The sequence below is a fragment of the Vanellus vanellus genome, assembly GCF_965231255.1.
Source record: "Vanellus vanellus genome assembly, chromosome: 25".
NCBI lineage: Eukaryota > Metazoa > Chordata > Aves > Charadriiformes > Charadriidae > Vanellus > Vanellus vanellus.
This window is the reverse complement of record NC_138930.1, coordinates 3,113,118-3,127,192: the sequence shown is the minus strand read 5'-3', so window position 1 is coordinate 3,127,192 and position 14,075 is coordinate 3,113,118. Positions and strand designations below refer to the sequence as shown.

General features: G+C 47.3%; 1 protein-coding gene across 3 annotated transcripts in view; it reads right to left on the bottom strand.

Moving 5' to 3' along the window:
• The window catches only part of PTPRS (protein tyrosine phosphatase receptor type S), a 164,723-nt gene that overhangs the window by 50,264 nt on the left and 100,384 nt on the right, over positions 1 to 14,075 (bottom strand). For all 3 annotated transcript variants that reach the window (XM_082495277.1, XM_082495279.1, XM_082495278.1), the window contains exon 6: positions 11,357 to 11,467. In XM_082495277.1, the coding sequence (XP_082351403.1) occupies positions 11,357 to 11,467 (111 nt within the window). The remainder of the gene's footprint in view (positions 1 to 11,356; positions 11,468 to 14,075) is intronic.

Genomic DNA, 14,075 nt, shown 5'->3' with positions numbered 1-14,075 from the left:
ACTGGGCAGGCTGGCCGCGGTGGGTGCTCTTCCTTAGGGGTGGAAGCAGGAGAACGGACAAAGGAGAAAGGTAAGTGGATGAGAGGGGCCCTAGGGAGGGAGCTGAGGACACGGTCCCATCCCGCAAGCCCAGACAAAAGGATACAGACCCCGAGAAGTCACAGGCGCAGCAGCCTAAGGAGAAAAGGAGCGCGGGATCCCTCCAGCTTCAGAGACAGCCATGCAGCAAACTCCCCTCAGGTGGGGCGAGCGAGGGGGCAGGAGCGTTAGGAGTGCTGGGGGCCTGAAAAATACCTGTCCCTGCTGTCCTATTCCCAGGTAACCGCTCTGAACAACATCTCCAAAAAATCAGTGGCAACTGCATCCATGCAAAAGCAATGCAAAGGACATCAGAGCTTAGCCTGCCATCGCTCTTCCCAAGTCCTAGTGCCTTCAGGTGTCCCCCGGACCCGATGTCCTGGGTTTTTCCAGTATGTAGCTTCCAGCCCACTTCCCTGGCTGCCGCTCAACATTACAGCTCTTTTCAGACAGGAAGCGCGCTGCCAGGAGAGGTAGTGGCTGTTTTCCATTTAGTGGGGCTTTGGTTGAACAAAAGCCAAATCTAGCCTGTGCCTCCTCCCGCAAGCTGACAAGGAGATGTCTTCATAGAAAGGTGCGCTCTTCCCATCGTGCTATCAGATCCCTTTCCGCATGGTTACGAGTACCCAGGGACCAGTACTGAGAGGCAAGGAAGAGAAGAATTCCAGATTTGCAGCATCGGGAGCCAAGAGATGTCAGAGGAGAATTCCCGCATGCGGGGGTTTGCGAAGAGAATGGATAGCATGCCCTCACCTCCAACGCAGCTGGGGAAAGGAGTGGAGTGTGGAGGGAGAGACTGCAAACTCAACTGGACACTAACCCTAGAAGATGACTTTCTGCATAGAGAAAGGTGTAAGGGGAGTACCATGAGATTTGCACAACCTCAGGCACCAGCACTGGCGCAAGAGAGCAGGCAACGTGCTCCTTGCTCCCTCCTGTCACACCGCTATGGGAAACGTTTAGCCCCAGACATGAGGGTACGTCCCCGTTGCCTACTCCATCCTTTTTTCCACTGTCTGCTTCAGGAGGTACCGCACTTCAGAAAATGGAGCCATGTGAAGACCACCCCGGTCACAATCTGAGACAAGATGGAGAGAACTTGAAAAGAAACAAGTGGGGTCAACATGCAGAGAGATCTGGGGTGGGGATGACTCTTTTGAGGAGGGGCTGATATGTAACCTTCTGGAGAGGGGAGGCAAGGTGGGAAGAGGCGAGGAGAAATGGGGAGACATATGCCGGACAAGATCCGGTCAGCAAACAGCATCAACAGCAACAAACAACGGCAGGTGGGATGCAAACACTGAGTTGTCATGGAAACAGAACAAGACAATTAATTCAAACCGAAGCTAATCACAAAGAAATAAAACCGAACTAAAAGACAAAGAAGAAAAGAAAAATAAATACTAAAAAAAAAAAAGAAAAACAAACCAGAATTGAATAACTAAAAAGCATCATTTGATGTACGGTGGAGTGCTGAGAATCGGAGTCTGAAGGGAACAGACTGCTGACGTCTGCGTGGTTTTGGGCAGGGAAGGGAGGAGATCCACTCACAAAACACAAGCCGGGGGCCCCGGAGCCGGAGCCGTGCTGAGCACGCTCGCCAGCAACTGCGAAGCAATTCTCCCCACCCTCCTCGCAGCACCCAGGGGTTTAGGTCAGCTTCGCGGGGTCTCAGGGCAGCATTCCTTTTTGGCTGTTTTAACGGCATTTGTCCCACTTGACTAATGGGAAGCAACCAGCACATCTGGATTCTGGACGCCAGCCCAAAACGACGCGCGTTCTGCACAACGGGAGAATGTGGATCAGGGTTAGCGGCAGGCCAACGCACGGCCAACACAGACAGTCGCCCTTCTGTTGTGCATCCTGGTTTAAAAAAAGCTACACACTCCCGTGTGTGCACAAATACACAAACATCCACACACCAGTCTAGGACGTGAAAACAACTCCCACATTAAATGCTGGAGACCTCCGAGAGTCCCTAGATACATCCCTGCAACGGCTCAGGGCTGTGACAGCCGCATTTACTGTAACGGGAAATACTGATAGGGCTCGTCTCTGGATACCAAGAACCATCACGCTGCTGTTTATTTTAATTGCTATACCACTCTGATTTGGCTGTTGACAGGAGATTTGTCAAGCTGAGAATCTCTGGGTCAGCGTTTAGGTCAGGGCTTAGGAGGAGGAGAGCGGTGGGGGGAAGAAAGCTTGAAGTGCAGCTCGAGATTGAATCAAGAACAATTTCAGCTCTGGGTCCAGCTGCGATTCACACACAGCAGCCGAAAGAGTGAAATTTAACACGTAAAAATGCGGTGAAGAGATTCCTTCTATTTTGCTATCCAACACATTCGAAGGACTGGAAAGAAAAGAACTGCCCTCTCTGGAAAGGAACTGTTGGGAAAGGGCAGTCAGGGCTCTACTTTATAGCCACTTATCTAATGCTTTTACCAATTTCTGGTTTCAAGAAGCACCTTCCCTAAGTTTCAGGGATGTTTGGTTTCCATGACAGCTTTGTCAGACCCATGTTACGAAGCCAACCTTGCATGCATACGCAGATGTGCGTGCTCCATGTGCATGTGCAGCATCTCCCGACATACGCACACAAGCAGGCACACACAAACACACATCTTCAACGGCAAAAAAAGTCTCAGGAGCTTTTTTCAAACAAGGATACAGCTCGTTACTGAAAGAACCAGATTTTAGAACTGGAGCCAGACATTTGTGATGCAGGTCAAATTACTTCAATGCAGAGAAGCCATTTCTGAGGCATAGAAAGATTTAAGTACAGTTAGTTATGAGTCTGTTCGATACTGTCTGTTGGATCAGTATTTCACACACGCAAATTCTGCTCAACATAACTTTCATTAGAAACTGTACAGATCCATAACTTTTCACACCCTCGTAAAGCCAATTGGTTTTGTTGCCGAGAGGTTAACCCAGTTTGTGTTCTGTGAGTGGCATTTTTGGTGCATTATTCTTTCCAACGAGAAGGTACCAATCGACATCGCTAAGGCTCCTCACCACCACCACCACTCGGTCACAAAGAGAGCTGGGGTCCGCAAGGTGAGAGATGTTTTCGAAAGGGACAGATTTACAGACCTGATCGGAAGAGACACTGGGAGATCCAGGGTTGACTTTTGCAACACCAGAATCCATCCTTAAAATGTGTTCCCAGGACGCTGCTAGTGAGAGAAATCTGAGGACCGACCAACCAACCAGTTTGCGCTGAGGAAACCCACCGGTTCCACTTTTTAAGCCCCTTCCAGATTAGCTCAGGGAGAAAAATGTTGGAGGAGGAGCGAGGTGGGGAAAGGAGAGCGTACTAGACAAGAACCCGTCACTTCAAACCCCGATTCACATTAAACCAACTAAAAGATAAACATATTTCATATCTTAAAGAAGAAATTAATTGAAAAAGGGAACAAAAGAAAGTGAAGTGACTGGTTGAAAGCACCAAACAAAACCAAATGGTATTAAACATTTTGACACTCAGCAAGCTGCTGCTCCAAATGAGGTGAGAAGGCGGACATTATTGGCCATTTTGGTGAGACAGGAGTCATTCCGTCTTGCTCCAAAATGAGGAGGGGGTAGGGGAAAGGGTGCCAAAATAATGTGCAGCCTCTACGTTATTAGTGAAGCTTAGATTACACCTGTCCTCCCCTCCCAAAAGGTGGTCCGTCCCTGCCCCTGTGCTGTCCGTGCAGCCGTCTCTGCCTTCTCCCTCTCCCATTCCAATTGCAAGTTCATTCCGCTGGGGCGAGACGCTGTTCGGGTTCGGATTTCCGACCTCCGTCCCTCCAGAGGACGAGATACTTCCCTCCTCAGGCCCATCTCCCTCCTAATTTCCTTCACGGTAAATAAAAATGAATAAGTAAATAGGTAGATAAATAAAGGATGAGACCAAGGCTTGGATTTGGTCTGGAGGAAATCCATTACCTTCCCAATCACTGTTACTTTTCCACTTAAAAAAACACAGTAGTTGAGTGACAGGTTGGCTGAACATTCTCTGGTCTTTCGTAGCTTTTTTTTTCCTGTTGCTTTTTACAGGACTGAATACAAAATAATCTGAACCCAATTGTTTTTCAAGCAGCTCTGCAACATTAAATACAGGCTTTACTATTTTATTTTTATTTTAATTTGACAAGGTGTAATCTAATTTTTTTCCCTAAAACAAAGAGAACAGCGATGCAAAAGGTGTAAGAGACACAGGCAGGCAGAGATTTCGAGATCAGTACAGCACAGTGTTCCTGCAAAGTGCCCTCTATAGAGAGATATACATATATATACATATATACAGTTTTGATTTTTTTTTGGTTTGTTTTTTTTTTGGGGGAGTGGCTTTTTGTATCCATTTCCATTTCCCGATACCCTTGAGAAATCCTTCTGCAGAAACACAGCAAAGTTGTTTGTTCGCTTTGTTTGGTTTTGAACTAGAATTTCAGAGCTGAGGACACCCCAAACAGGGACAGGGCGCTCCCCCACCCGTGGAAGTGCTAACGTAACGCCGAAGAACCGCCACAGAACCCTCTCCCTAAACCCCAGCGCCAGGAAACGGCACTACAGGGGCAGCCGTACGAACCAGCGGTGCTTCTGCCTCCCTCCTTTTCCAGTAAAGAATTTATCAACGCTAGTCTAAAAAGGTATTAAAATGCCTACGTTTTAAAATATCAATGATTGTTCTGACCTTGTGGCTATTTGTTAAATCTATAGCGCAAGTGAAATTATTTCCTTCTAACTTCTAAATGGCATTGAAAGCGAAAAGCTTAGCAACCGTTCCACTTGTCTATTGAGGGCCGGGCTGAGCAACCAGCAGCTCTGGTTTAATGGTCAAATTACATGAGCCAAACTTAACCCAGGAGCAGACTACGGGCTAAATTATTCATTAAATTAGTCACGTTTTAATAGATTTTGAAGCTTTATTTCCTGAGGTCCTATTCACACCATTTCTGCGTTTTCTATGGGGTTCATTTGAATTGATTTCCACTAGTTTTGCTATTACGTGTTTAGCTCTGGCTTGTTTTCATCTTCGGTCCCTCAATGAGTTGAGGTTTTCCAGAGAGCCTTGAAAAGAATATCGGAAACGTTCTCAGCGGGACCCGGGCTGCAGAACCTGACTCTGGGTGACTAAGCGCCGCACTCGACTCCCGCAGCAGAAGCGGTGAGGCCTCGGCAGGCGCAGCGAATGCCCTGTGCCGTTTTAAACGCCTGCTGAACCATTTAAAACTCCCCGTGCTTGAAAAGAGCAGAGCAACAAGAAGCTTGAGCGGAGGGGAAAACGGATTATCCCTGCAGCACCGCAACTGCTACCTTTTGTACCTCCTGACAGGGCACCACTCTGTGAAATACGGGAAAATTTTTAATTCTGGTAAATTCAACCATGACAATTTGTCCTGTACCAACAGCAGCAGCTCTGCGTACTCGGAGGTTGCTAAAGCACAGCCCACACAGCTCTACCGCACATTGTTCCCTCTTCCTCTCCTTTTGTAACACGGGAGAGCGTGCCGAGACGCTCAGCCCTCACGCGCGGTGCTCTCCCCGGAGCCAAGCAGCTGGGTATGCGGATGAGAACACAGCAATGGGGGTGGAAGTCTGAAGCTTTCAAAATTAAGAGGAGAGCTACAAAGCGCTCTGCTTCAAGGGGGCAAAACAGCCGTGGCTGTAGATCCTGGACAAGCAGAGAGATGCCCTCTCAGAGGCAGAGCCTGAACCCTGCGCGTGTTGACTCACCGGCACTTCGGAGGAAAACACCCTCAGGTATGAGAGATTCAACCTGGTTTTATCCACCCGAGGGGAGTAAGCATCTCAGCCCTTCGGGGCAAGATGCAGAGCCTCTTGAAAAGGGCAAAAATGTTTCCCTTCCATCCTAGCTGAAAGAAGCCATGCAGCCCTCTGCATGGGCGCCGTACACAGACATTCGCATTCTGATTAGCTGTGAGACCTGCCGGGCTCTCCCACCGCCTCCCCTGCGCTACGCCAGTCCCCATCGCTGTTCGAGGAGAGGCACGGAGCTCCCCGACACCTCCACGGAGACAGACACCTCTTCATACACAGGGCTTTGATCCGTCCTTGCCTGCAATCACTCTGGCCCAGCAGTTTGATAATATTTGCATCCCTAGGGATACAGAGAAGCATCCAAGGAGGCTTCTGAAAGCCAGGAGAGTTGTATAGCTCCCCTAAAATCAGCATCCCCACCTTAAGGTGCCCACTAGAACTGTGTCTTTCTGCTGACTACAGGTGAAACCTGGACAACTGGCTTAGACCAGGAACTTTCATACACCCTGGCTGGCGGGAGAGTTCCTCTCGCCCACTTCTGATCTGCTTTGTGGGTCTCCATGAAGGTGCTTCTCCATCTTGACATCCGAAATTCCCTGCTAGCAGACTCTCTGTAATTTTGGACCACGGCAGGATTTGATCTGGAGTAATACACAAGGCAAACCCTTAACCAATAATTTCAAGACCATGCCCATAACTTCGAGCAAACCATGTGAGCTCTTTTAGCCAGGCATCAAGTCTCTATTTCCTCGCCCAGTGTCATTCCAGCCTATCAGGACTATATCCAATTTAGCTTTAGTTTATTGTTGTTGATATTATAAATATTTTTATTGGCTCTTAAGGAAGCACTTAATCTTAAAACCTTCTCAGATCACAAGAGATTCTAGCAGCAGCAGTGCAGTTTGGACACGTTAGAAATATTTTATAAAAGATAAAATAAACAAATAAAAAAATGGTATATAAATCCCTTTTTAATTGCACCTAAATCCTGAAACTCAAACTCCTATTCACGAAGGAAAATCCTGTAATTAGTAGTGATTATCACCTTTTAGTCCTAGGCAGGAGGGAGGTGGGATGGGAACACCTCATTTCAAACACTATTCCTTCTCTCTTGCTCTTTTTAAATAGAACAAGCCTTTTTTTCTTCTTTTTTTTTCTTTTTTTTTTTCTTTAAATAGAGCACTGGGGCCTGGGGATGTCTTTTGGCTATTGTTGGCATCAAAGTTAGAAGAGCCACAGCTGGCTGCTTCAGAAAGACATTATCAACAGTGCAGCATTTCGGAGTGGTACCCTTGTATCTACGGGGAGAGGGGAGGGGAGGGGAGAATACCAGCACTGAGGGTCCGAGCACTGAAATCTCAGCATTTTAAGAAAAAGAGAAAGACAGACAGAGAGAAAGAGAGAGATAGAGAAAGAGAGAGACAGATACTGTGTCAATACTGCACTGGATTTCTCAAAAATCACACAGCTTTAATACCTGTACACTAGGAAAGCCACTCCTTTGGTAGATTATTGAGAAGTGAGGACTGATGGGCAGAGGGAAATGCATCAACAGGGAAAGGAAGGGCATTCAATTCTGCGAAGGGCAAAAGCACCAAGCACCAATAGTACGACCAACACACCGCAAAAACCCCACCTGTTTACTATCCCATGTGGCTCACCCACTCGGGATGCACACATGGGATGCAACAGAAGCTTTATGGGGATAAACAGGGAGATGAGAAGAGGGAAAAGAGGCATTTTCAGCTAGAATGTAATTTGTCAGACTTCTTGCTGCTGTTTACAATAGAGATGCAGCTGCCAGATGTGTCTCAGCAGCCTCTCTCAGCATCTACCACTGCTGAATTTCTCTTTCCACGCTCCTTTAGAAAGGAGGGCTCTACCTTCTCTGGACCTGGCTGGTTTTCAAGGTGCCTGCAGCCAGGCAGTAACGGGTCAAGGATAGGGAAGAAAGCGGGTAAACGGGGAGAGGCAGAGCAGTGAGATCCAGCTAAGCTTCTGCCGAAGGCGGCTGGCTGGCTGCCCTTCGCCTCCGACACTGCAAGGACGAGGCATCACCCTCCTCCAAGGGAACCCGCCAAGCTCCGCTGATGGGACCAGGCACTGCCTGACGCCGGGGCTCTCCACGCACACGTAGGTGCTCAAGGAAAGGCAACTGCGTGTGATTCAGTAACACAGCAGGAAGCTTTCTGCCTCTACCCGTCCTGGGCTGACAGCAGCTTAGCTCCCGTACGCAGCGTCTTACTGGAGGGGAATGGCCGGTTACCGGTGACCGAGTTCCGTATCGCTGGGGAAGCCCTTCGGAACAGGGATCAGGGTTTTTGTTTGCGTGCAGGATGTGGAACAAGAGCCACACCTCCAAGAAATATGTAAGTAATAATGTCATCCAGGGTCTGCTCTAACTTTTGGAATGACACCCTGGCTTCTTACCATCTTTTCCACTTCCCAGATCCCTCCCTCCCCCCAAAACAAAGGCTTGTCCCAAATAGCAGGGCTTCCATGGACAGGCGTTAGAGCTGTGTGACTCCTTTCCTCCTGGAGGGATTGAGGAGTTCAGTTACCACCGGGTGGGCAGGAACACTGGCTTCTCACAATGCGTTTGGAATAAACTACAGCACAGCATAACCAATCAAAACTGAAATAGGAAATCAAGAGAAAGCAAAAAATCCAACGGAACAAAATATTGAGAAAAGAAGAGTAAATCCACTTCAAATAAACCAGAATTGTAAGAAAAAAAAACCAAACCAAAACTATACATATTTATATAGAGAAAAAATAATTCGTAATTAATTTAAAAAGTGGCATGCAAAGAAGATTGTTACATTCTCCTATCATGCATCAGGCCCAATGTCCAAACGGCAAGGTAACCATGACGACAAAAAAGTGCAAGAACTCAGCAACATTACCAAAGGATGCATAGAGAGGCCCACAATGCAACTCAACTCATCTCTGCGAGACCCGGGAACGGGCGGGTCTCGCTCATCTTAAAGATTTCTTGCTTTTCTCTTTTTTTTTTTTTATAATTTTTTTTTTCATTTTTTTCTCTTAAGAATGTAAAAATGTGGGTAAAGAAAGTAAAAAAGAAAAAAACCACACCAACCTTCTCGTAGCTCTGAGGGATGTTAAGGGGGTTTGATGCGGAACACAATGACATGAGGAGAAGAGAAAAATAGGGGAAACACAGAGAGAGTAAAAAAAGGCCTTCTCAAGGCTGTCAGCTGCAAATTGATTGTTTTTTTTTTTGTTTTTTCTCTTAACCAAAATAAAAAGAAAGGAAAAAAAAATGAAGGTAGTAACGACCCTCTTTCCTGCCTTCCTCACTTTCCCCCGCCCGTCCAGCTAGGTACCTTTTGTTTAAGACCAACCGAGCTCTGTACAGAGGTCAGGCCGTGAGCAATCCTGACTCGGAGCCAGCACCCGCCGGGGGTGCCAACCCCAGAGAGGAGTTCTCACTTCTTCCAGTCCATCTGCTCTTTAGAGAAGGGGGAGCGGAATCCGTACCAGGCAGAGAAGACCCGGTACAAAGGAGACCCCCAAGCTGGAAGTCCGCTCGCCCGGCCCCTGCTCCCACCAGCCCCGCACCCGGCCCTGCTTGCGCTAACTCCACAACGGGACTGAATAAGGAAAAAGAAACAATTAGAAGAAGAAAAGAAAAGCAAAACAAAACCAAAACATTTCCTTGCAATGTTAAAACTTACAACTCCTATCCCAGGTGTTCTATAGAGACAAGCATGTTATGGGAGAAACAAGTCAATTGGAAACACAAGAGTGTTCGAGACTCTTTTAAAACAAAAAACGGGAAGAAAAATGTGCATGAACTCTCCCTCCCACCAAAGCAAATCCATTTCAGAAATTCGTTACCTTTCCACGATATTAACACACAAGAAACAAGGAATTAAACAGCATGAAAAACACCCAAACCACAGGCCGAGCTTGCTCACACGGTGTTTTCTGCACTCTCTCGGCCGGCTAACGCTGGCTTTGTTTTTCCGGCAGGCCTCAGGCACACACAGGCTAACGGGGACAGAAAGAGGGCTATCCACCTGGAGCCCACCCTCATCCAGGTGCGGAGACAAGCAACCCCACGGTCACAACCTTTGTCTCCTGGGTAGTTTCCGAGTGGCCAGAAAGGTAGAGGAAATTTATAAATAAAAGACTAATAAAAAATTCCCACATTTTTTTCCTGTTTCTTTTTTTTTTTTTTTTAAAAAAAAAAAAAAAAAAGAACCCAAAATGTTCCAGCTAAGCTGTCTGCGAAGGATTTAGCCCTGAATTAGTACCACATCCAGATTTACGTTCCCAAAAGCAGAATTTCGGGGCCCAGGCGACAGGGCAAATTCCAAACGCAATTTTCCAGCTGGCCACAAAAGGCTATTTAAAAATTTAGCTTGGAAACATTAAATTATTAAAAGCCTTCTCTCCATGTGCATGTGATTTAGTGAGCGTGAGACACGAGAGAGAGAGAAAGAGAGAGAGAAAGGAGTGCACACAGGAGCATGGCTCTGCATTTGACTGCAGAATTAACGTGAGTGTAGGTGGGAGGCGCTTCCTCTGTCGATGGGATGGAAATGGGAACAGTTTGCTGGGATGTAACTTTTCTTTTTTCCTCCCAATGGTATTTTTCTTTTTTTTTTTTTTTTTTTTAAAAAGCGAGAGGGACCAGCCCTGCTCTCTCATTACCAAAAGGGTTTTGCTGTGGAAAGATATTAAACCAAAGCTACACACAAAATATTACAGGTCAGAGAGATTAAAATGAGATAACAAAGCAAGCAGAAAGGCCGTTGCCCTACTGGTGTGAGAACATCAAGGGGGCATCAAGCAGAAGCCAATCCCCCTGTCATCTGCTCCCCAGGATACATGGCTGAAGGAATCTGTCGCTGCAGCAGAGACGTCTACCGGCCGTCTCCAGCTTTCTGGGAGCCTGTGCCCACGGCCAGCATTCACGCCCAAGGAACCAGTGACAAATTACTGCTGGCAAAGGGAAAACCAGCTGGGACTCAGGCGAGAAGCGAGAACGCACCCGCCTGTTGCAATCTGCTAAGATCCGGGGGATGGAGAGCTCAGTGGAGGGGGCTGAGAGGGTCCTCCCCTCCTCTCACACCCACACCAGTACAACTGAAACCTTCCCGCTCTGGAGAGCAGGGATCCTTTGGGAGAAACTGGGACTACGGCCTCTTTGCAGCCAGAGCGGTTCGTTCCCCTCTGGGTGGACGCTGGCAGATTCTCAGGCACACTAGTTTGGGTCACACTTGGACTTTGCTGTGGGTGACACAGCCTCGTATTGCTGCTCCGCAGCTCTGGGGCGGGAGCTGGAGGCACCAGCCATGGTGGGAAGTCAGGGAGCACCAGGATCCCTCTGCAAGCTCAGCGGCGCGCAGCAGGGCTCCAACCGATTAACACCAGCGCTCCCCCTGTGCTCAGGGACGGGACCGGATCAAACAGCTGGGGACAAAGGAAGGCCGTGGGGAGGGAGATATTTGCCAGCGTTGTGAGCCGATGCACTCCCTACCTCTCACGTAAAGGTTAGCAGGGGAGGAGTAGCGCACTCCGGCGCTGTTGCTGGCGACGCATTCATACTTCCCCTGGTCCGTCTCCTCGCTGCTTTCAATCTGCAGGCCACCTGCGAGGCGAGAAGAAGACCGCAGCAAAGACACCATCATCACCATTTTGTTTTGCGTTTAAGAGAGAGCAATAACGTCAGTATTTTGTTTTCTCCTCCCCTCGGGCTAATACACACTGGGACATTCCCTGGGGATGTTGGGCGATGAGCTCCGGAAGCGCGGAGCCCTCTGCTGATACCCGCGAAGGTCTGTGCCCAGCGGTACGGCTGCGCACGTACCCAACGGGAAGAGAAAATGTAAACCCACCCCCCCCCCCAGGACACGAAGGGTTACTCTCCGTACTGAAATGATCAGCAAAAGTATCAACTTTTGTGGCTTCTGCAATGCAGACACTCTGCACCAGAACTCCTGAAATCAACTTCAATAATCCATATTATTGTGATCCCCAGAAATCTATCAGAAGGCACTTGACTTTCCCTTGCTTGATTTGAAGCAGTGCCCACAAAAGAGAAAGGCTTTGTCACCCACTGCCCAGGATCCCTGGAGCATTTTTATCACCGCTGCCTTTGGCTGGTGCCTAAATACCCAATTCACAGGAAGCCTACAGGAGATAAGAGTCCGTCTGAAAAGCACCTTACTGATAGCGAATATTCCCAAGGGAAAACCCTGTAAACACTGCATTGGAACTTTGAAATTGCCTGTGTGCTTTACACTGACTGAGCCAAAAGGATTAAGGTTTTTCTTAAACCTGTACATTACTGCAGCCCACAAGAATACACCCAGAGCCCATATTAAACACTCCTGTATGCAAACATGCAAAGATATGCAGCATGTAACTACACAGAAGAAAATTGCCTCATTTACCTCAGAAGACTTCATCCCTGCAAAACTCCAGTTAAAATACATACTACATAAATAATTCATCGGGTTATCAAATGTTTTATGTATTAGGAGTACATGATTATACTACAGATATGGTCAGAGCTCACATGTGGTAAGACTCTTAACTCCCATCTCTGGAAAAAAACCTAAATGCGAAAATCAAACAATTTCAGCTCAGCGTAATATTATTGATAAGATCTTAAGTGAGAAACGTGCAAACGATATCATTGTTGGTTGCAGACACAGCCTCTTCAGGAAGAAAAACCCAATGTGTTCACATGAGGAGGACACGAAGCTCATGTTCCTCTGTGTGTGCCTGGGTGAAAAAGGATGCTGCGTGGGAAGACGTGAGGCTGTGAGACTATTTATGACAGGGATGGGGTGTGATAGTGCGACTCCCGCCAGCATCCACTGTGTCTGGTAGCTCCCAAAGGCAGAACAGATAGAATTAAAAAACAAAAAAAAAAAACACCCAACCAAGCCACTAAACCAAACTAAATTCATTTCAAAAGAATCTGCAGGCATTTCAGTGTAACAGGAGTTACAAACCAAACAGACTGAAGCTTCACACTGAGACACCAGCTGAGCGCCTTTCATACTGAATTACAGCTCGAGCACACTCTGCCATCTGAAAGCCCCACTTTGGTGGAGAGCTGGTAGGTGAGTTTTCCTAATAATTTCTGTTAATTTGGACAAATCTGTTGGTTGCTTCCACTGGTTCAAGACAAATTTTTTGTGTGGCTCATGAGCATTGCTTATGTGAGCGTACACAAGGGGAGACAAAGCCACACGGCAGAGCAGGAACAGAACCACGAACTGCAGGCCAGCGGCTTCACCGGGGAATGAAGACTCACCCCTTGCATCTTGACCACTGCAGCTTTGCTGGTGAATGCAACGGTGGAAACTGTACTGTAGAGAGGTCAGTGAGTTTTCAGTACTTGTCAGAAGCCAACAGAGATGATGTGTGAAGAAGTAAATCTCACCTACAGCACCTCCTGTTGCTTTTACCAGCAGAGAATTGAGGACTTTTAAATTTGCCAGTGTAGATAAAACCAAACCAAGGGGTGCACACCCAACTCCTGATGACTTCCAATGACAGCTTGAGGTCCAGTATCTTTTTGGCTCCATTAAAGAGACAGTGCAGAAGCTACTTACCACGGGTATCTTTCCCAGAAAAACCTAAGGGTAAGAGTGTGGGGAGGAAGGGGGAAGAAGGCTCTGAAGCCAAACAAATGAGTACACTGAGCTGGTAAGCGCTGAAGATCTGTCTGAGCAGAGGATTGGAAAACTTTAACCACCATCTGTGGCTCAGGAGCACTTTGCACCAATCAAGAGAAGGTCCTAAGTATCTACCAAGCGTTGATAGCATTTAATGCTCAAGATGAACTTCAGTCCTTCACAGTCCTGGAGAGATTAGCTCTTAAAACTCTGCCATAAATCTCAGGCAGCACAGCCTGAGGCGTTATTAGAATAACAGTATCAGTATTACCAAGTGCACCCAGCAAACAAAAAAGGACATTATAACCATATATAAAATAAAGACAGGTATAAAAAATAAATATCCAGAGGTGAAGCAGGACAAGAAAACACAACAACAACAACAGCAAGAATCTGTATTGAGCACAGGTCAATGAAACGGGAACTGAGTGGAGAGAAGTGTTTGGAGAGTGGGTGAGTGAGTGAGTTGGGGATGTCTTACCTCGGATCGGTGTACCTTCTGCAAAGAAAACAAAGAAAATAAGTGAAAAGACTGTAAAACCCCAAACACCTGGACTGCCCGTGGGA